Raw genomic sequence first — 23465 nt, 5'->3', positions numbered from 1 at the left:
TTTATTAGACAATTGGAAGAAGTCTGGGCACCAGAATTTAAGCAAGATGTTCAGGATTTGAAAGGAGTGAAAAGGACTATGAAGGAGCTGGAAAATAAAATCTTCTCTCAAGTTAGCAGAGGTTATGATGTTTGGAAATTATTGCTGAGGTAAATGGAAGCCTAAGAATAAATATAGGACCTCCGATAACACTATGAACCTGTTGACAAAGAACATTGAAAATACTTTCTTTAGCAGTGAAATATAATGGCTTTCCATTTAAGAACTTATGAAGAAATTATCTTTCCTTTAAAATATTTAGGCAAACTATTGATGCCAGGCTGAAACTATTTCTTCTTTGATTAAAGAGGTTAATTTTAACTTTTTGTTTTGTTTTGTGATAATAATGCCATGAATTATTCAAGGTGTAAGAGGATGAGGATGAAGATGAGGATGACAACAAGCATCACTGTGGTCATAATGTCCCTGGCTTTGTATTAGACACGTTGAATGATAATCTGTTTATATCAGGAAAGATTTTATTTTATAGAGAATCAGTATCTTTGCTTTATAGAGATATGTATCACTGAAGGTTGTAGTAGGGAAGGACATGGAATAAGGAATTTGTTTTAGGGATTAGACCCTCCGCAATTATAAGAGATCCCACAAAAGGAAAGATGGGGAAGGGTTTGGTTGGAAGATAAGAGAAAAGTCACTACTAAGAAAGCATGGATTAGAGGCAGAGAAGTCTATAGACGACTGCTGCCTCTGCATTTGGGAGCAGACAGGTAGTCACTGCAGATCAGTAGAGCAGGCAATTGTAAATAAAATCTGTACCTAAAGTGAGAGAAATCAAAAACAAATAAGAACCCATGAGAACAAACTAAACCCATGAGAACTAATGGAACCCATATTTGTCATTCATTGCTTTTCTTCTTGTTTCTAACTCTATATGTAGCCTTAAGTGACCTGCCTTGGGTGACGTGCAGAGGAGGCCTGGGCCATTCATCTTGGTGCTGTGTATGAGCCTGGCCTACAACTTAAAGAACCTGAAGGAACACTGGCTGGCTTCAGCCCCACGCCAATGAAATGAGCTGGCAGATCAGCAACACCAAAGGCCTACAGTGTTGCCTGGAGCACTGGCTTCAACTTCCTTGCTTCCTGGCTAACACAGCCACCTTCCAAATCTCACAAATTTCTCTTGTGGCCGGCCTAGCTCAGAACCAAACAGACAAGGATATTTGAAAAACAAAGGTAGAGTGTGGTTAAATTGACACCTACAAAACCATTGAGTTTAGTGTTTAGATCCAGTCGACCTGAATTTATTATCTGAAACTGACACTTGTTGACTTGGATACCTTAGGCTAGTTACTTATATGTTCTCTGCCTCAGTTTCCACATCTTTAAAATGGGAATAATAGTAGCACCTAATCCATAGGGTTATTGTGAGAATTAAATAAGTAAATAATTTAAAGTTCTTAGAATTACACATAGCACAGTAAATGACTATTTGATGTAACTAATTATTTTTACATGTTTTACTCCATTGTGTCCTATTTTCAAAATAATCTCCTGAAGTGATATCTTGAGATCTGCTCCAAAACTACATGCTTCTTCTCTGAACTAGAGCATACTGTGATTTTTAAAAATCATAACAGGACAAAATATCAAGACACTAAGGGTTTCACCTTTTTCAAAATTTTCTATTAAGGATGATACATTGCTTTCAGCCCTCTGCCCAAAGGCAGAAACACCGATCGTCTGAGAAGTCTTTTGCCCAAAGCTGGCATTGTAATTTTCAGTGGACATAACCGAAGGCATGTGTCAACAATAATTTTTCTTAGGGCAGTGATGGTTGAACTTAGAGCAGATGATAACATCTACTTACAGTCTCCATGGGACTTAATCCATTATCTTTCCGGGCAAAATTTTATATCAGGAAAATCCTACTCAGACCCTAAACAAAGGAGCAAACCATTCTATAACTAGATTAAGTGCACTCAACAGACTGAGAATATAATCCCCAAACAGAGGTGTAGAAATTGCATATGTTATCTATTTTTCTTTAATGAAATTGTGTTGTTATCTTACAAAAAACGTACTGACATCTGGCATGCCTAAATTAAGAACACTAGGTATAATTTTATTAGTGAATGCTAAGAAAGGAAAAATTGTTACTGACCAGGGATAAGAATGTCTAGACTCAAAGGAGAATTTTTTGAAGCTTTCTCTTAACAGTTAGGCAATTATTATTCCTATTATATTGATGAGAAAACTGACATTTAGGGAAAATTAGTAAAAACTACCCACAGTTTACAATTAGTAACAAGAGGCCAAGATTTGAATTAAGGAGGTAGGACTGAACAGCCAATATATTCAACTTCTGCAAACTGCCTCTCCTCTAAAATCAGGAGAGAACACTGAAAATTGTAACCATGGTCTTGCAACATCAGATTCCAGATTCCTCTATGCAAAGACCAAGAGTCCCTTCAAAGTGTGTAACATAATGCATAGTTTTTATATCATTGTAGGTCATGTTAATCCATATTATTGCTGTTTCCCAAAATTAGTATTTATTAGTATTAATATTCTCAATACTAGCCTTTATTAGTATGTAGTGTTTCCCAGTATTAGTGGTGTGGTGTTTAATGGTGTAGTGGTCCCAAGTCAGATATTTAAAATGACAGTTACAAAAGAGAATTTTTAAGTTTCTCCCTAAACTTACTTTTTGAAAATTCTGTGCTTTTAGAACTTTAATGTGCATATTAGTCCCCTGAGGGTCTTGTTAAAATGGAGATTCTCAGCAAATAATTCTGGAGTGATTCTCCATTTCTCACAAGCTTCCAGGTGATTTTCCGAGACCAAACTTTGAATGGCAAAGACATAACCTCTTCAGATTCTCTCTAAGATACCTCTTGCAGGGGGGAGGGAAAAAGCCCAGGCACCAGGAAACTCTTTGATTGTGTATTGCTGGGACTCATTGCAGTGATGTCGCTAATATGAATAAGATGCAGAGTGACGTCTACATGGTGAATCCCATTGGCAGTATCTTCCTTGCTGCCCAAGCCTGGCCACACTCTTTATACTTGCCAGGAAGTCAAAGGTCAAAAGCTTCTCTCATACAGCAGCAAGATCAAGTGTGCTTGTTATCAAAACATTACACGTCTTGATCCAGCACGATGTCATTAAGAATTGCTAAATTGAATTGCTAGTTATTTTAGCTAGTACATAGGCTCTACAATGTGCAAAGTACTGCTAGGGATTGGTTTGACTCCCACCACAACCTGTGAATTTTTATTCTACCTTTCAAATGTTGATCTTTTTTAACCACATAGAAATAGCAAATTCAATTGAATTGGTATTCTAGTCAACCACAAAGTACCTCCAGCTACCTAATAAAGAAATAAACAAGGGAAAGAGATTCCAGTAAAGCTAGGTAATGGTGTTAAGGACTGAAGGTTTGTGTCCCTCCAAAATTCATATGTTGAAATCATAACCCCCAATGTGATAGTTTTAGGAGGTTGGGCCTTAGGAGATAATTAGGTCATAAGGAAAAGCCCTCATGAGTGGGATTAGTGTTCTTTAAAAAAAGACTCCAGAAAGCTCTCTTGCTTTTTGTGCCACATGAGGGGACAAGGAGCCAGTGGCCATCTTCCACCAGGAAGAGGGCCCTCACCATAACTTGATCTTATTGACACCCTGATCTTGCACTTCAGACTCCAGAACGATGGGAAATAAATTTATATTGTTTATAAACCACCCAGGCTACGTATTCTGTGTAGCAGCCTGAAATAAGACAAATGGTGACTTTAGCAATGCTATTTGGGGTTATTCTAATCATAGACTCAACAACGTTAAAGATGGCTAAAATTGTCTCATCCAAACCATTCATTGTATGAACATGGGGACTGGCACTCGAAGAATTCAGAAGCTGTTTAAGGTAACATTATTAGCAAAGTCAGGAAGAGAGCTTTAGATTTTTGACTTCTAGTCTGGTATTTAGGAAAGAACAGTCCACCATTTGCATACACATAATTTCAATATTACTATATCAGTCAGGATAAACTAGGTTACACTGCATTAGAAAATGACTCTCAGGTCTTAGTGGCATACAACAACAAATATCCCTTTCTTGCCCATTTTGCATGCCCATTGTTGATCAGCTGTGACTCTGCTTCACACAATCTTCATTTTGTGACCCAGACTGACAGAGCAGCCCTATCTGGGACACTGCTTTTCTCATTGTAGAGGGAAAAATATGACTTGCCTTTACTCATTTCATTAGTCAAGAGTATTACATAATGTGTCAGGATGTATTCTCTACCTATAGGGAGGAACACTGCAAGCGTCATGGCCAAGCTTGATGTCAATGAGGCAGAGAAGGATACTTTTATACCATAGTATTATAAATAATGTTTTTTCTTTTTTTTTAAGATTTTTTATTTTTTTTCCTTTTTCTCCCCAAAGCCCCATGGTACATAGTTGTATATTCTTCTTTGTGGGTCCTTCTAGTTGTGGCATGAGGGACACCGCCTCAGCCTGGTTTGATGAGCAGTGCCATGTCCGCGCCCAGGATTCGAAACAACCAAACACTGGGCCTCCTGCAGCGGGGCACACGAACGTAACCACTCGCCCACGGGGCCAGCCCCATAAATAATGTTTTTTCAATGATACAACCTTCTACAATTACAAATGGTGTGAATGCTGTTGCTTTTGCATAGATCTAGCACTTATAGCATATACTCAACAAATACCCGATAGCCCATTTTACTTCTCTGCTAGTTCCAGTTTCAACAATGTTTGCTGGCAGAGGTTGGTCAAGCTTATTTTGAAGTACTTAAATGAGAGTACTCTATTCTGTGAGCTAAGAATACAGCTATAAGAAGAAGCTACATCATTTTATAGTTAGTTGATGATGGACAAAAATGATACATAGATCATATCAAAGAGATGAATGGACAAGAGTGTGGGAGTGAGAGATGGTTGAAGGGTTGCCATTTTCCCTGTACCAGCAAGAGGCCACATGTATAGCAACCCGCAAGCTCAGAAAGGCTGACTTAAGCTTAATGTTATAGCCCAGCCAGCTGATGTATACAGGTGGATAATTCCACTCTCACAAAGAAGTAACAACTGTTGCTTCTACATATGTGACTATGAAATCATTGGATTCTACTGCATGAGCTGCAGGATGACATTCTCATTCCAGTTGGCCACTGCTACAGCAGATAAAAGTGATGAGAGGCCCAAAGACCACAGAATGCTTTTCAGAATAAGGGACTTAACTGCCTCATGTATAATCCACAGAAGTGGGGTATCCTTTAGATTCTCTATTTGGGATATTGTCTACCAGCTAGTTCCAAGTGTTAAAGAAATTAACGGATAGAATGAAACCAGAAGGGAAGGTGTGTTTGAGAGAGATGGAGAGGAGGTGTCATTTCTTTTGTGTTAAGTGGTCACGGCTGAGAGAACAAATGAGTAGCACATCTAGCTACCTTTGAGCTGAAGAAAGAGACAAGGATGCAAAGTGGCTGCTTTTCTTAAACTGCTAGGCAAGCTCAACTTCTCCCAACAACAACTCTGCTAAGGGAAGGTAGGATCCTTAAATTTTTTCTGACAAATTCCTTGTGAAATGGATATAACACATTTGGTAATTATAGTCTCATTATGTGTGTGCGTGTGTGTGTGTGTGAATATACGTGTATTTGTTTTTGTATGAATGTGCGTGTGACTCTGAGTATGTGTGTGTATGTGTCTGTGTAGGCGTGTGTGTGTGCTTGTGTGTGTGACTGTATATGTGTGTGTATGTAAGTGAGTAAGCTGTAGTTCTGACTGACATACCTAGCTGCTCATGATAGCATTCTCCTAATTATTTTTCTAATATGGATCAATTCACATTGAGCAAGATTAGCTCCTGACAATTCATTCGGATCATTTCACTTAAGAATTCATTTTATTTTGTAGATCAGAAACATCTAGAGGATACAGACATCTGAGGAGTTTAGGCTCTATTTTTATCGCAAGGCTACTGAACTTGAATTTAATTAGACTGTGAACATACCAAACCTTGTTCAGCATAGATACTAGCTTATGTGTAGGAGTCCTAAAACCTTTCAAAAAATAGCTTGGTTTTTTTTGTAGTCTCCTCCTATTGAAAAGAAATGCATTAGTTATTTTAATTGCATGCTTTGATTGCACACTTCAATTATTTAACTATGTTTTGGGATCTCTCTACATGTCTGTTTGTTCTTTATCTCCAGAGAACTCAGTCTGACTGTTATTGCACCTGCTTATTTGCTCTGGCAGAACTTTTTATATAAGGGAGACAACAGTAGGATTAGGTAAAATGCTAGAATAGGTTATTATTCCCTTCTTACCCTCACACAGCAGAGACTTTTGATTGAATTCTTAATAATATGTTTTTGGCGAAAAGGGGTAAAAGATAATTTCAAAGCAGAAGTGTCAAATAGAAGATGATTAAGCTTACATGTCCCAAATCTTAAAACTATTTTTCTGAGGCTTTTTATATAAAGCTTGGCTAACATGTTATAATGAATGTTATTTTTTTCTACTACAGTTTGTTCTATATTCCCTCATTTAAAATTGCTACATCAAACATAAACAGTAATCTTATAATTAATCAAAATGTAAATTGACATGACCATTTTACCATTGTCTTTATAGAGACAAAGAGTTGATTAGCATGGCTAATTTCAAATCAATCTGGTCTGAGTTGATAGGCTTTGCTTCAGAACTAATGTCTTATAACCTCATAAAAATGAAACAAAGATCATAGAAAATGTGTACACATTAGATGAGTACATCTAAGGTGTTAGCAGGACATGACGTGTATATTCTTGAATGAACAAGTTTATCACGTCCAATAGCAAGAGATAAAGAAAGTCAAAGCCATGTGGATATTTTAAAGCCAAAAACAAACTACAGGGAGACTAATTTTAGAATATGCTGCAAATAGTTTGTGAATTTATAAAAGGACTTCACATTTTGACTCAATATTAGAATTCCACAAATTAAACAATACCATCTCCACTTTGTTAATGATGTAGATAAATCACAGGGAGCCAATGTCCGTAAGAGACGATTGCACACCAGGGAGAAGGCACTTGGGCTCTCCAAGCAAGTGTCTATGTTAATAGTAAGTTCACGCGTTCCCACTGTCCACAAAATATTTAGGATGATCTGAATTTTAACCTAGAATATTCTGGAAAATTAAAAGTTAAAAGAGTGTATAAATACTTTAAAATTATAAGAATTAGGAAAATTTTAAAAAGAAATTAAGAAAAAACCAAATTGACATGATTTCTTAATTAACATTCTAGTGGCAGCCTATTAAGTTCAGAACTTATATATTCCTACACTGGGGTAATTACTCATGGAAAAGAAAAATGTTATTAAAACATTATAATTAGGGGCTGGCCCGGTGGCACAGCAGTTAAGTGTGCACATTCCACTTCTGGCGGCCTGGGGTTCACCGGTTGGGATCCTGGGTGTGGACACGACACCGCTTGGCACACCATGCTGTGGTAGGCGTCCCACATATAAAGTAGAGGAAGGTGGGCACGGATGTTAGCTCAGGGCCAGTCTTCCTCAGCAAAAAGAGGAGGATTGGCAGCAGTTATCTCAGGGCTAATCTTCCTCAAAAAAATATAACAACATTATAATTAAAGAATTGTTATTTTTGAACAAACAAGTAAGCACTTTCTAAAGAAATTATTTAAAAAAATTGTCATAACGTGCATCATGAATTATGTTTAAATTCCTCATTAAAACGCTTAGTTACAATTTTACCATAAAAGTGAAATAAAGAAGTAATAAGTTGATTAAATAAAACAGATGTTTGTTTCTCTTTCACATAATAGTGCAGATATGAAGAACCAGGTCACGCGGCTCAGCGGCTCAGCTTTGCCATTTGCAATAAGCAGCTTTTAAGACTGCTACTTTTCCTCAATTTATAGCCTTCAGGAGGAAAGAAGAAAATTCCAGCAAGTTTCCTTAAGGAAATGACCCAGAAGTTGCACGTATTTTCTCTCATATCCCACCATCCTGATCTTGGTTGCATGGCCACATCTCAACTGAAAGAAGAATGAAAACTAGGGGCTGTCGCTGGTGGCCCACAAATAACACTCCAAGAATTCCATCACTGAATGGAGGAAGGGGAGAATGAGCTCCACCACAATTATGTTTATATAATATTTCTGTTATTTTTACACAACCGCTCCAAGGATCTAACGTAAGGAATTTAACTTAACATGTCATTATCCTGTTTAATTCCTTGTGTCTAACCAACTTCACCAAATTCGTATCTCTGTCATTGACTCTACTGTCCTTCAATAATGACTTAACAGTAAAGTTAAGTTCCTGATTACTGTGAGTTGTTTTATTTTTAATGATGCCAGTCTCATCTCTTAGCAGAACAGCAGCATTACTAGAAACATTCATTAAACATGTAATTCTGGGTACAGTACAAAATTGTTCAAGCAAAGCACACTGCATACCTGACCTCTTTCATCTAGGAACTGACACTCATAATAATAAAGGAGAAGCCAATGATATTCATATAGAGAAGCTATGCATTTCCATAGTAAAAAGTGTTACCCAATGGATGTATTCGGATGGTATCTAAAAAGCCATAGTCCTAAAAATGAAGGGCAAAATTTTACTTGGGAATTTTGAGGCCCAGACCAGGCTGGGAAACTTTATAGCTTCCTTAACTAGATGATCTCTGAATTAGATTTTATCTTTATTCTTTTAGTAAGGAAAGAAAAGAAGATGAGCTTTCTGGAGTTGCTTTAATGACAAGACTGTGGAAACTTAGCAAGTTGATGTGGAAAACTTATTTTTTGAAAAGATAAAGCTTGATGTAACACTTGGGTGATGATAGCAGAGCAATTAGATAAAAGAGCACAGAGAAAATTTGACAAGCGTGCTGACTCTCTTTCAGTATCAAAAATTTTTTTGACCTCCAGGCACTAAGATGATTAAAGTTAAAAAGTAACATGGTGAGAAGATAAATCCTGCCTGGGCTACAGATGTGGCTGGCACAACAATATAAAATCATGGGGTTGTGAATTGGTTGGGATTCTGGATACATAGGGGGTTTCTTTGAAAATGACCTAAACCAGCGGCTGATAGGGAAGAAACATGCTGATATTTTTTCAAAGCTCCTTACTAACCAACTAAGATGCTATAAAAAGTGTGGTAACCCCTACTAGGAAAAACCTATCTCTCCCAGCCTAGTTCATTTTTCTCTCCGGAAATGCAGGTCTATTTTTGAATACTGCCATGAATAGAGTTCTCTCCTTCGGAACAGTGAAGTGCCGTGCAGTTCAGCATGTTCTGGTATAATACCTTTTATTCAAAAGTTTCATAATCCACTTTACAGACAAACGTAGATTAGGGAGATATGCGTGGTGAGAGTGACTTTCATATGGCAAGGTAAGAAGCTGCATGTGGTGCAGGAACAAAGGATGAAGGGCTAGGAAGCAGAATTTGCATTTAGCAAAGGGAAAGTAAATATGGTTTCACCGTAGTCAGACAAGAGAAGGATAAAAAGAAGCTGCAATGAGAATGAAAGGTCAGTGGGAGATATGAAGGCAAAGATCTTAAGGAAATGTTTAAAAGACATTGTCTCACATAGGTGATTTTTAGGTGAGTATCTGAAAGATCTGGCAACGAAAGTCTTTTTAATGTGAAGAGACATAAATCATATACATATTTTCCTTTGGAAAGGACCATAAATATAATAAAGTTGTGAAATTTTAGAAATGGAAATGATTTTAAGATCAATAACTTTGTTCTCCAGATGAGAAAACTGAAGCTTAAAAAGAGTTTTAGCGAAATGCCCAAGGTTGCATAATAAGGGTCAATGTCTTTATGTAAAGATGGGTCTACTGTGTACATGTCTCCTGCTTTTCCACAACATCACACCACCTCTTCTGAATGGCAAATACATTCTTTAGCAATTCAAGGCGTGCAGTTTTGGAATTTTAAACAGAATTTTCCAGTATGTAACATCTTTAAGGGCTTTCTTTGCCATCAACCTTAAAGTAGTAGAGGAATTCAATTCCTGTTTGATAGGATTGCTATACAATGCACAAGACTATTTTTAATTGAAAGGGTTTAATCTGTACATTTTCAGTTGTCATTCATCATTCTGTAAAATAGTATTCAGCTGAAAATGTTGTACTTAAATGAGCCAAATAATATTGTCTACTCAGATGTTTTCAGAACCAGGAAGCTTTGATATGACATCTAAATTAATTTTTAGGAATAGTTTCAGTTGAATAAAATTGATATAATTTTTAGGTTACAAATTACATTGGATGGACTTTTGGGTAAAACCTGAATTGAAGCTGAATCTTAAAACAGCCTTCTCTAGAATTTAATTAAATGAGTTATAAACTAGTCAAAAACTTACCAGCAACAACAGCAACAAAAAAGCAAAAAAGAAAAACCAAAAAGTTCATGGCATAAAATTTGTCCAATAACAAGAATATTAAGAGCTCAACATGGCTTTTCTATCTTTCACCTAAAAATTCTCTCCCCCCCATAAGTATTGCTAGAAAGAACCCAAAAAAGTTCTTATTTTCGTTAATACCTTGCAATTTGTAGAAAGTAATACCTCAGGACTAGCTACTCTAATGACCAGTGACTGCACGGGATCTCAGCGGAGATGGGGGGAAACCAAAGGGTTTGTGATCTCTCAGTGCTACGCATCAACTGGTAGGGGACAGTATGCAGGCCAGTGGCATCCCACGCACATTCCCAAAGAGAATAAACCCCACATTAGTACAAGGGAAACTTCGTACAGAGTGTCTAACAAAATTGTAGAAAAAGAAAGGAATACAAGCCAGCATACAAGGGCTGTATATAGCCTTACATGAGTTTATCCTCCTCTCTCAGTACCTTCCCCCAACCCTTCAGTTTTCAGAAAAGAAAAAAGCATATAGTAGGCATTCCTCAAACTGGAACTCATACAAGTGCAAAGAGAATTGACTTGCTCTATGGGAAAACCATGGGAAAGAACTCAACCAGGACTATCTAAGAGAAGAATGAACCAGATGAAAAGTAATAGTACTGCAGCCATGTAAATACACCTCGGAAGGAAGGAAGAAAGAAAGAAAGGAAAGAAGAGAATAGTGTAGGAAATGCTGCCGAAAAACTGATTCTAGAAGCAAATTCAACAAAAGGAAAATTTTCTACAGTACTATTTATTGTAAAATAAGTTAAATAAAAACTGAGTTCAAGACAAAAAGAACTTAATAATAAAATAATAAGATTCTTTAGATCAAAAGATTATAATTAAGAAAACCAATTGCAATCTGAATCAACAGCATTAAAGATATAATCAATAAATTAGAAGCAGCACAGAACAGAAGATGCAGCTGAACGTTGCATATAATTAAAATATATGAGGGAGTTAGAGATATTGTAGCAATTAGCAGAAAAGTATAGATATAAAGAAATGGCTAGGGGCTGGCCTGGTTGCATAGTGGTTAGGTCCATGCTCTGCTTCAGGTGCCCAGGGTTCACAGGTTCAGATCACACGTGTGGACCTAGCACCACTTGCCAAGCCATGCCTCGGCAGCATCCCACATAAAATAGAAGAAGATTGGCACAGATGTTAGCTCAGCAACAATCTCCCTCAAGCAAAAAGAGGAAGACTGGCAACCGATGTTAGCTCAGGGCCAATTTTCCTCACACACACACACACACACACAAAAATGAAATGACTAAAAAAATCCAACCTGAAGAAAATTGGACCCCCACTCCTGTAAGATATCAAGTAAATTGAATAACCACACAATTTAAAACTTTAATAAAGGAATGTTATTTTTTAGACGAAGGGGAAACTTGAAAAGGTACACCACATCTCAAGAAAACTCAGTTCAGAATAATCAATGCCAATTTATTCTCAATTGAATCTCAACAATGAAAAAAGAATTCTCCAGGCACTCAAACAGATATAAAACATGTCACATACAAAAGTAAGATAGACAGTTAGCTTTAGAGATTTTCACAATTATGCTCTGTGTCATAAAAACAGTATTAGAAAAATATCTTCAGAATTCCAAGAAAAAAATAAATTTGTCATTAACCCATACATTTATCCCCTAGCAAAGTATCATTCAAGTACAAAAGAAAGAGGAAGATTTCTCACATATGAGTGAACTCAGGGACTATAGAATCTATCAGTCCTTCTAAAAACAATGTTAAAAAACCCAAACTGGTTGAAGATGATAAACATGCAATCGAAAGATGAATGGAACAGTCATAAAAGAGGGCTAGTTCAATACTCAATGTCAGAGAACAGCAGAGGAATATCTACAAGCTTCTGGGGGAAAGACAATATGGCACCAAATTTTTCTGTCTAGCCAAATTTTTCTTCAAATGTCAAAACAAGAAAAAGCAATATCCAGTAAGCAAATCTCTGGGATTAGGATCCTCACTGATAAAGACGTCTAATAACATTTAGTCTTTCTCCCCGTTTTTTCCCAACAAAATGTGTATCAAACAGTCCTCAGAAAAATTACTGTCCTCTTGTAATACCTAAAATATGAAGAGACTTACCAATTAGCTATTAGAATAATATGTTAAAACTATATAGAAAGTCAAAGAAATTAAATACACCAGACTTGGAGACAAGCAAATGTATATTTCTGGAGGTTCTGTTGTCATTGAACCATGAATGATAGAAGTAAGATGTGTTAATTGACTTATTACACTGGGGTATTTGCACACATTTTCAGAAAAAGACATCATCTCTAGAATCTCCAAAAGTATTCTTGATGAGAAGTATGTATTTTCTTGTTTTACATTAATTTTTTTAATTTAACCTTATTCGAGAAATTTGTCTGATAACAACCCAGTCACACAAGATTATTTAAAGGTGACAGCTGTCAAGGATTTCTCACATTATGTTGAATAATGAAAGAAGTTTTCTATAAATGATCATGGTCTTAATCTCAGCAATTATTACTGATACCTAGTACAAAGCCACACATTTGTCAGAGTACAAAACCACATATTTGTTGAGCCAATGAATAAGATTTTTAACCCTCTGGTCCTTTTGTTTCAGTGACATTAACAAGAGTTTATCAGACTCTTCGATTTGTTAGCTGTTCTATTCTCCTTTCACTCATTCTAGGCTAAAACAGTTATAACTCTCCCTTAGGAGTCTCCAAAAGTTCAGCATGAGCTCTACCTACTCCATCCCTGGCTACCCTCAAGTCTTCCTACTTCATTATGCACCTAACCACAATGTGTCATTCCCATCACCAAAATAGCCACAATTTTTATTTCCTCGCTGAAAGCTTCATTAAGAGTATTAGTGATGCTTACCATCCAGAGCTATCTATTCTCATCATTCACCATCCCAAATATATTATACTTATTTGTTTCTGCTTTATCTAGATCATTTAAGCTCATTTGATTAAACATCTCAAGCATATGTTTAAAATAAATGTTTTACTCTCCTATGGACATCCAGTGACTTGAGAGGTTTTCTGTAACTTCTGCATTTCTCAAAGTAGAAAGTTCTATGCATAAGATGTCTTAAAATTTAATGATTATTGAGTAAAGATGAACATTAATATCACAGGGACTTCAATCATATGCTGCCATATGTGTATATATATATATATAAAAACATAATGTGTATTTTTACCTCTTATACGAAAAACATGAAGAATAGTAGATAACTGATACATAGATAGGTAGATACATACACACACATACACACATACATACATATATATGCATATATATATATATATGTATATAGGAAAAATGGAGAATGCTATTAACTCACATGTCTTAATCCTCTAACTCTAGCTCTGTCAAAGTTAACATGGTTCATTAATTTATTTCAAAAATTTTAAGCGAACTAATAGACAAATACAGTCAAAGCTCCCTTGGTTGGCATTTCACTCCTATACCATCCTCCTCCCTTCCTGCTTAGACATGGCCACCAGAATGAATTTTCTATTCATCCTTTTCATGTAAACTTTATTACATATAACTGCATCACTAAACAAATGATTTTCTTTTTTGACTTTAAGCATTGTCACACCGCATAGATCCTTCTGCAGCTCGTTCCTTTGTGTAAAAGTATGTTTTGCTATTTCCAGGCCGATACATCCAGCTCCAGTTCATGCACTTTTAACTTGCCTATAATATTTTATTGTGCAAACACACCACCATTCTTTTTCCTATCAATGGACACAATTTTTACCTGTATACCGTGGGGTTTAAAATAGTGTTATAATGAATATTGTCTCATTGCTTGCATGTGCTAGAGTTTCTCTAGGATGCATAGCTAGAAAAAAGAGTTCTGGGGTCAAATTGTAGGTGTGTATTTAGTTTTGCTAGATATTACTAAACTGAACTTCAGTATGATTATTTGAATCTTCATTCTCACAAGCGATGAATGCCACTACTTAGTAATGCTAAAGATTTTCGTTTTCACTGGTGTGTTTGAGGGCAGTAATATCTCATTTTTTATTTTAACCGGAATTCCATAACTACTACTAAAGTTGAGCACCTATAGACATTTAGGTGTTTATGTTTTGTTTCTTTATTGTTTGCTCAGTTTTGTGTTTTTATTAATTGCCTGCTGTTTGTCTTTTATGTGTTGATTAGTAGAAATTCTTTATAAATTCTGGAAAATGTTTTTCAGTTGTAAGACGTGCTCTCATTCATCTCTGCCCGCCAATGTCGGCGTTTCGTGAGTGTTCTACTGACACTCAGGGCAAGCAGAAAGTCAGAGTTAAAGCCCCAGAAGCTACTCACAACCAGTGAGCATGGCTATTTGGTGCGTAACCATCCCTGCTTCCTTGCCCCTTGGTTGGGATGACTCTGAGGACCTTCCTCACTGCCTCAGACGGTCCCCAGTAGGATTATGATCCCGAGCCTATGTGGTAGTTGGCTTGATTACCCAGTTTTATTGGCTTCATTTTCCCCTGTTCACTTCCCAACTCCTCTGATGGACTTTCCTTGGATTGCCTCCCAAATAAATTTTAGAATCTCATACAATAAATCTTTGCTTCAGTTCTGTTCTATTGTAGCCAAACTAAAACATATGGAATAAAAAAGAAGGAAAAAATTTTACAGTCTATGTCTTGAGTTTTTACTTTCTTTTTGATATTTTCTGTTTAAAAAAAAATCAGTGTTATTATTGGTTAAATTTATCAATATTCTCCTTCCTGGTTTGTCCTTTTATTTTTCACTTCTTTCCAAAGAACTTCTTCCATACCCTATCATCAGAAAGACATCTTTCTATATTTTCTTCATATTTTTTCTGTACTTTTCCTGTATGTTTAACCCACCTGGAATTTATTTTTCTTTATAGTGTGAAATACAAGTCTAATTTTATTTACCCTGAGGTGGGTAACCAACTGACCTAGCCTCGTTTATTGAATAGCCATCCTTTCCTCACTTATTATTAGTAACATTATCTTTTTTATTTCATTTTATTTTATTTGAGGAAGATTGTCCCTGAGGTAAGATCTGTGCCCATCTTCCTCTATTTTATATGTGAGATGCCTGCCACAGCATGGCTTGATAAGCAATGCGTATGTCCATGCCCAGGATCCGAACTGGCGAACTCCAGGCCGCCAAAGCGGAGTGTACAAACTTAACCACTGCGCCACCAGGCCAACCCCAGTAACATTATCTTTTTGATGTATGAAGTTTTCATATGTGAATCAAGTTGTTTGTGGGCTCTTTATTCTATTGCACTGAGATATTTTTCTATCCTTGGACCAGTATCACACACTCTTTATTATTAAAACTCTGTAATGATAGGGCAAGATCCATTTTATTTCAGTAACTCTTTTAAATTTCAAGACATGTCATGTCTTCTTTTACACATTAGCCTGTTTGTCTTATTTCAGTCTGTCCTTCATAAATTGTTGGCTTTTTTAAGGAAAGCTATTCTTTCACTCATTTATTTGAATATTTTAATGTAATTATGTACTTAAAATATATAATTTGAGGAGGATTTATAATATAAATGCTGCTTTCATTTATGAATCGAAGTTTTTTGGTTTTCAATCATATACTTAATATATTATTACACTGTGCTTGGAGCAGAGTGTGTGAACTCATTTTACTGTCTTCCCTTTCCCTCAAATAAAGTCAAAAGAAAAGTTCTACTTGATTTTCTGAAAAGCAATTGCATCTGCGTCAGCTGTAAGGAGGAAAACAGTCATTGTACTTCTATCCTCTTGGATCCCCAAATTCCAGAGTCGTTCTCCAGGCTCCAATTTATTGGCACATCTGGCCTGTTATTAGAATCATCTCTTAGAATATAAGTAAAATGAAGCTCTCCCAACTCCATCAATAGTATCTCTCATTTCAGGTATGTTTTAAAGTGTTTAACAATACAATTACTATTAATTCAGTTAAATAAAAAATACACATATGTTCCATGCCATACATTTATTTATTTATATTCTACTTTTTATCAGCAAGAGTTTCAGAGCGCAACATGCAATTCTCTTCTTTCAAGGCTATAGAAGAAGAAGCAAAAGTGGCCATTGCTTATTTTAGCCAATTATGATATGTCACAAGCTCAGTGCATTGAAGGCTGCTGATACAGTACTTCCTTATCTCTGGCTAGTTTTGCCTGCCAGAACAAGATGCATATTGGTTTACTTCAAAACAGGTTTGGTTTTATTTATTAATTTTTAATTCTAGACTCATTGCTATTCAAGGTGTGGAAGTTCCAATGGTAAATGTATTTTAATTACCAGACAACAGTCTTGATTTTCCCACAAAGCATGGGTCTACTATGAGTTATGAGAGTGGTTATCTTAACCTGTTCTCTTGTTATAATGAGCGTGTTTAAAAAGATAAAGTCCAGGGCAAGTGAGTAATATCTTCTCCACCCAGAACACTTCCTTAAAATAGAAACAAGTGCTTCATTTCTCTCACGGCACCTCCTCCCATGCGTCGATAACTGCCTGAGGCCATAAAGAGAAGCCATATGATGCCTTGTTTAAGCGGACTTTCCTTCAACTTAAACTAATACTGCCTTACCTTGTATAAGTCTGCATGGGTAATAAAATGAAGCTTATAAAATTTTTGACTATTTCAATTTGAAAAAATAGAGAGGGGTAGAGAAAGAGAGATGCACATATTAATATATGTTAGATTTCACATATACCAGTGCATAAAAGTTATTTTTAGAATAGAACAGGAAGAATGCCTTAATAACGACCTGAGTCAGAGGGGAGAAGGTTGATCTGTTAGGAACTCTCTGCAAATACCAAGTGCATGTGCCTAATGACTAATTTATCTGACTATGAACTTGATATTTTTCCCAATAGTTTTTTTTAAATGATAGTGTCATTTTTGTTTATAATATGCATTTAATTTCATTTACCTCAACAAATGGCCTGTTCAGGTGATTAACATTTACAACTGTAGGAATCTCCTTTACTCATTAATATCTTCTTAAAGATTAACTGCCCTTTTAAAGCTACTTAATGCAGAGAGACATAGTGCTGCCAAAGGGACACAGACAACTCATTTACATGGACTAGGAAATCTAGTGTAGACCTACATTGTCGCTTTATAAATCTTCTTGGAAAACTTGAGAGATTTTTCTCTCCAGTTGGTGCAGGTTTTTATATTCTTTCACAGTTCTTAGATTAGCATACCTTCAAAAGCCAAAAATGGTGTCGAAAAGAAGCGTACCTTCAAGGCACTGTTCTCTCAGCACCTATGAAGTCATGTTTGCGGTTCTCTTTTCCATTTTGGTGATCGTCTGTGCTGGATTAATTGCAATATCCTGGCTGGCAATCAATGATTCAGAAAGAGGTAAGTCGTACGGACTTGACTCCTGAAGGCGCACTGAGATGCACGTACACGCTTTAATCTCAGTTATCCTGCCAGTGTATTTTATTCATTGTTGTACTTTCATGCCAAGATATTCATGTTGCATTCAGATGCTTCATTGTAGTTCACTTCACAGATTAGAAAAATTAATTGGTGTATAATTTGAAATTTAATCCAGAATTCAAGCATGAGACTAAGTTTTTTAAATAAAAAACATTGTTTCTCAGTTTCAACATACAACAAAGTAAGTTTCATAGCCTGTGGGTTTGTTCTGATAGAATTTAAATCATAACCATATTAAAACATTGTTGATGATACAAGTTGATACATAGGCAAAGTTAAAGAAAAAATATTTCTAGAGAATGATGTCTGTATTCTATTATTAAGCCAACAATTTTTTGTTGGTTTTTTTGTCTGTCTTTTGTGAGGAAGATTGTCCCTGAGCTAACATCTGTGCCAGTCTCCCTCTATTTTGTATGTGGGATCAAGCGTGGCTTGATGAGCGATGTGCAGGTCTGCTCCCAGCATCCAAACCCACGAACCCTGGGCTGCCAAAGTGGAGCACATGAACTTAAACACTCTGCCACCAGGCCACCCCTGAGCCAACATTTTAATTGCCAAAATATAAGGGAACTTAGATGTAAATGCAGACTTATAAAGACCTCAAGCTTCCTGAGTAGCAACTTGTCATAAATAGAGAAAAATAAGAAAAAGTAACAGTTATTTAGAGCTAAATTATCTGTACCAACAGCTTTTCAAAGATCGTCAAGTGTATTCTACTTGCTATAAGCCTATATATATAAACCTATGAGCTAGTTGTTATTGTTACTCCCATTTTATAGGTGAAGAATCACAGCATGGAATTTAGGTAACTTGTTCAAATTTGCATCATTACAAAGTGGCAGAAGATTCCAAACCAGAAAATCCAACTCTAGAATTTGTGCTTTTATTTACCATGGATTCATTTATAGGATAATTTTTTTTTAAATAGCAGCATAGCAATAACCTGGGTATTGAGTTTATTTTTTCTGAGAAATTTTTCACATTTTTTAAATGATGAATTATATATGGACCTGTTAATTCTTTCTGAAAACTCATGACTAAAATATGTTAATGTGATTGATTTTGGTTTTACCAAGAAAATTCCCAGCCTCTGAGTTAGCTATTTTCCTCTAGTAAATAAATGTTAAACTAGATATAATAAATATAATTTATAATTTTATAAAATAATTGCAATATAATCTCTGGCTTATTTAAATATTACCACCATATACAAGTGATATATTTTAAAGAGAAAGAAGACTTGTGGATATTTATATGACTATATGAACAATTAAATAGACTTTAGAGGTTCACTCAAACTTTTAGAATAACAGCTGCTTTGGTCTTATTTAAATGCTGTGAATAACTTCAAGGATATATAATTATTTGGAAGTCCATTGGAATCTCTGATGCTCCATAAAGATATAAAAGTTAGTTATTTTAAAAGTAAAATAGAAAATAAAAATTTATAAATGTTAGTATGATTTAATAGTGAATAACTGAGTGTAAAAAGGGATTCAAGTTAAATCCGTGATAGAACTCTAGAGGACGTAAGACATACTACTTTGAATACACATTCTTTTACTTGTTATTGGAAATCATTTTAGACTTACAAAAAAGTTGCAATACTGTTGAGTTCTTGTATTACCTTTGTTCAGCTTCCCTTAATGTCAATATCTTGTGTATCTATTGTACAATTGTCACAATCAAGAAATTAACAATGGTACAATATCATCAACTGGATGACACATTTTATTCAAATTTCACCAGGTTTTCTTCTAATGTCCTTTACCTGTTCAGGATCCATCAAAGATTTCTACATAGGATTTCGTTATCATGGTTCCTCAGTCTTCTCCATTCCATCACATTTCCTCAGTCTTTCCTTATCTTTTACAATTAAACATGCAGATCTAAATGTAATTTTGAGTATTTAAAAAATAAATGAAATAGTGTAAATAACAGTATGTTACATAAATTATGCAATGATAACTATTTAGACCAAATGCAAGTTTATTGCTTAAAATATTATTTCTAATGTTTCTTCTGGTCTGGGAAGTTTGGTGTCAATATATGACAGATAATGGGTTTTAAAGTCAACCAATCCTATGTCCAAATTCCAGATCTGTCACCTATGATCTTTATCACCTTGGGAAACTTTTATAGTGAACCTAAGCCCCAATTTTCCCACCTGGGAAAAGAAGAAATAACATCTTCTCATATCAGGTCAATGTGAGAATTACATATCACTGTTATTACATTCACTAATGATTCCATCATTGTGTGAGTTTCAGTTGAAGCATTTTATTTTAAATCTAAATATGTATCAAAGAAAATATTCTTACAGGGCTTAATGTGCTGCACTTAATGCACATTTTATTACCCATGTTTATGTTCAATTTATTAGCTTATCCCTTACATGTTTTCATATTGAGTTAATATATTTTCTACAGCATTCTCAATAACTTCTCCAATAACGACAGGCACCATCTAATGGCAAAAGGTCGTACATACCAATTTTATAATTATTAGAATGAAAGAAGTAGCTTCAAAGCTATGTTTCAAAGTAACACACACACTGAAGTCTTCACAGCAATCCGCATGTAGAAAACCAGCAGTGTCCCTGGATGCTAGGTGTTCGAGAAGTATCTGAAAGCAACTACAAAACTTTTAATGGTCCATTTCTCACCATGCTTCCCTGAATCAGTTTCCAAAATTGGAGAAAGTTGATCATCCCTGTCTCTTCCAACAGGATTCTCAACAGTGAAAAAACTAGGAAACTTGGAATGTGGGTTGTACTTCAAAGAAAAGAGAAAAAATTAGCAGGTTAGAGAATAAGTTTATTTTTTAAGCTTTTAAAACAACCAGATAGGTAAAGAAAAGAAAAAAAGCAGCTGACTATGAAACATGAAGACTGTAAAGAGAAAGCAAGAGCTGCAGTGCCAAGAAGCAAGAACTTCTTGAAGCGAGAAGTTTACTTGTGAAGCAAATGAAGTGAGAACTTTACGTCTGGCTTAACCAGAGTAGGGGAGAAATTTTACTCCCCCTTTTTCTAAATTCTTCTTGCTGGTCGAAGAATTAAATTGATATGAAACAGATTAACAGAAGAAAATCAAATTTAATTTTGTACATACAGGAATCTTGAACATATGAGGTTCCTCAATAGTCAGGCAGTTGAAGTTTATAAGGCATCCTGAGCTATGGAGAAGGGAATAGGGTCCTGGGACTTCAAAGGGATGGTGTTGCTGCCCTTCCTGGACTAGGCCCTCTATCTAAATTATTTTGGGTAGTTAAGGGGGAAGTAAAGAGCAAAATTTCTTGAGTCTTTCTGTTAGTTAAAAACAATTGGCCTAAAATAATTCTCATACCAAAGAGATGCATTTAGCGGTTGCAAATTTTGTCCCCCAATATTGGAATGTGTATATTCTCTCTTATTCATAATTCACTTTTTCAGTATTTTATTTCTTATTAATTCATCTAGATGCAGAATTTGGAAACAGTCATGAAGCCAGAGGGACATTGAAAATAACATCAGGAGCTACATATAATCCTAATTTGCAAGACAAACTCTCAGTGGATTTCAAAGTTCTTGCTTTTGACCTTCAGCAAATGGTAGGAGTCTGTCTCTCTTCAGCTGGTTTAAAATTTCATGACATAGTTTCACTAACTACTCGCCAAAAGATACATAGATCCCCTTTTCTAACTTTGAAAAACCTAGTACATAAATTTAACATGCTCAGAATGCTTAAATGTATGAGCCCCATCACCACAGAGAAGGAAATTGCCCTTAATCTAGTTCTAAGCAGAATATAAAGATTGCTTTGTTTAAGATTTATAAAAAAAGTTTAAATCTTAAATTGAATATGCTTTTTTTAACCTTTCCTTTTTTAGATAGATGAGATCTTTCAATCAAGTAATCTGAAAAACAAATATAAAAACTCAAGAGTTTTACAATTTGAGTGAGTACAACTCAAAAGTTTTCTATTGATCGAACGAAAGAACAGACTAGCAAAATAGCAACCGTTTTTGCTAATATTTGTAAAGTAGTGTCATTGCTTTTAGGAGAAAAGGGAATATTTTAAATTTTCAACGTTCTTGTGACGATTGAGAAAAGTGGAACAGCATAAACTTTCATATTAGTAGCAAATAATAATAACAATTCCGGATAATTGATATTGTGTTAACATGCTTCTCTCTCCTGAGGGTAAAGTCTTGCAGAGACACATGGAGGGAGCTGAGGTTGAATGTATGCAGATGCTGATAGTGGTTGGTTTGCTGTGAACATGTGGCAGAAGTTTGCTCATTATATTTCATTCACACTGTAAGTCATAAGAGAGAGGACTTGTTCATTCGTACACTCAGAGGGCATAAGACTGTACTTGGAGCAAGAAAGTGCTCAAAAAATGAATGAATCTTAGATTAATAGGAGAGTGATGCAATTTCACTATTGATACTTGAATCAGGAGTTTTCTTAACTGCAAACTACCATTAGGCCTTTGGAATAAAGATATGAATCAGCAGGAAATAGTCATGCCAGTTAGAATCTATAAAACTAAGTTAAAAGGGAAAAAAGCAGAGAGGGAATTCCATTAAAAAAATAGAAAAGTAGAAAAAGTGAGAGCAATCAAGACCTGATATATCTGAAAAACAGGAGAATGTAGCAAAGCTTATAAAATAACTCAGAATAAGAAAACACTGGTGGTAAGACCGTATCCCAGAAGTTTGGGGAAAATACAGATCCTATGACACATGGTAGTAAACTGAAGGAAACTCACTGGTTGAGCGTGTGCTTTAGGCTAAGCATTTTGTGATGTAAGTAAAATGTATTATCTAATTCATCACAAAATGACCGTGAAAGAGTTGTAAGTATTCTGATTTATAAATATGATACCAAAGCTTGGAGATATCAAGTAATTTGCCTCAGATCACTCAACCAGTAAGTGTTGGGGAAGGTATTTACACTCAGTTTTGTTTTTCTTCTGATTTAGCATATGTCCTCCTTCATATCAGGATGCTATAGTGACAGAACCCAAAGAGGACAGCAACTCATCACAGGGGTGGTGGGGATAATTTTAACTGTAAAATAGATGGGTGGACTCAAGATGAAATAGAGAAAAGGAAATTTCTATTTTCTACGGAAATAAAATGGGAGATACCAAACCTGGACAGGAGGAAGACCAAACAATGAAAGTCAAGATAAGCCTGGGGCAGCCTGAGTTATGCCAGTTAAAACCCTAAGCAAACTGGACTCATGGCAATATTCCTTAGTTACTCATGTCCAACTTTCCATATTGTTTTTGCCACGGAGGTAAACAAGTGTTAGTTGTTAGTCTTTTGGCGCCCTGCAATTGAAGGTGGTTATCACATTTGGGAGGATGGACAATGAGAAAGCTCCAAGCCCACAAATTTAAACGAAAGCACAAGATGTGAGCTCCAGAGCAGAGAGCAATGCCCTCTCTATATGTCTTCAAGACAACATAAAGTCACTACCTATGATGTGTGAATATCCATTAATTTTACTTTTATTCATTTATTGGGTAATACATGTACGTCATTTATTGTGTACTAGCTAATGTACTAGGTAGTAC

At 35.6% G+C, this 23465-nt stretch overlaps 1 protein-coding gene across 2 annotated transcripts in view; it reads left to right on the top strand.

The window, feature by feature from the left end:
* Positions 1-17495: 17495 nt before the first annotated feature.
* Positions 17496-23465, top strand: part of TMPRSS15 (transmembrane serine protease 15) — a 117386-nt gene continuing 111416 nt past the window's right edge. For both annotated transcript variants that reach the window (XM_070488730.1, XM_070488729.1), the window contains exons 1-3: positions 17496-17820; positions 21359-21489; positions 21769-21836. In XM_070488730.1, the coding sequence (XP_070344831.1) occupies positions 17676-17820; positions 21359-21489; positions 21769-21836 (344 nt within the window). In that variant the 5' untranslated portion in view covers positions 17496-17675. The remainder of the gene's footprint in view (positions 17821-21358; positions 21490-21768; positions 21837-23465) is intronic.

This window comes from Equus asinus, chromosome 18 (genome assembly GCF_041296235.1).
Source record: "Equus asinus isolate D_3611 breed Donkey chromosome 18, EquAss-T2T_v2, whole genome shotgun sequence".
NCBI lineage: Eukaryota > Metazoa > Chordata > Mammalia > Perissodactyla > Equidae > Equus > Equus asinus.
Note: the sequence above shows the minus strand (reverse complement) of the source record. Positions and strands in the feature narration are given on the sequence as shown.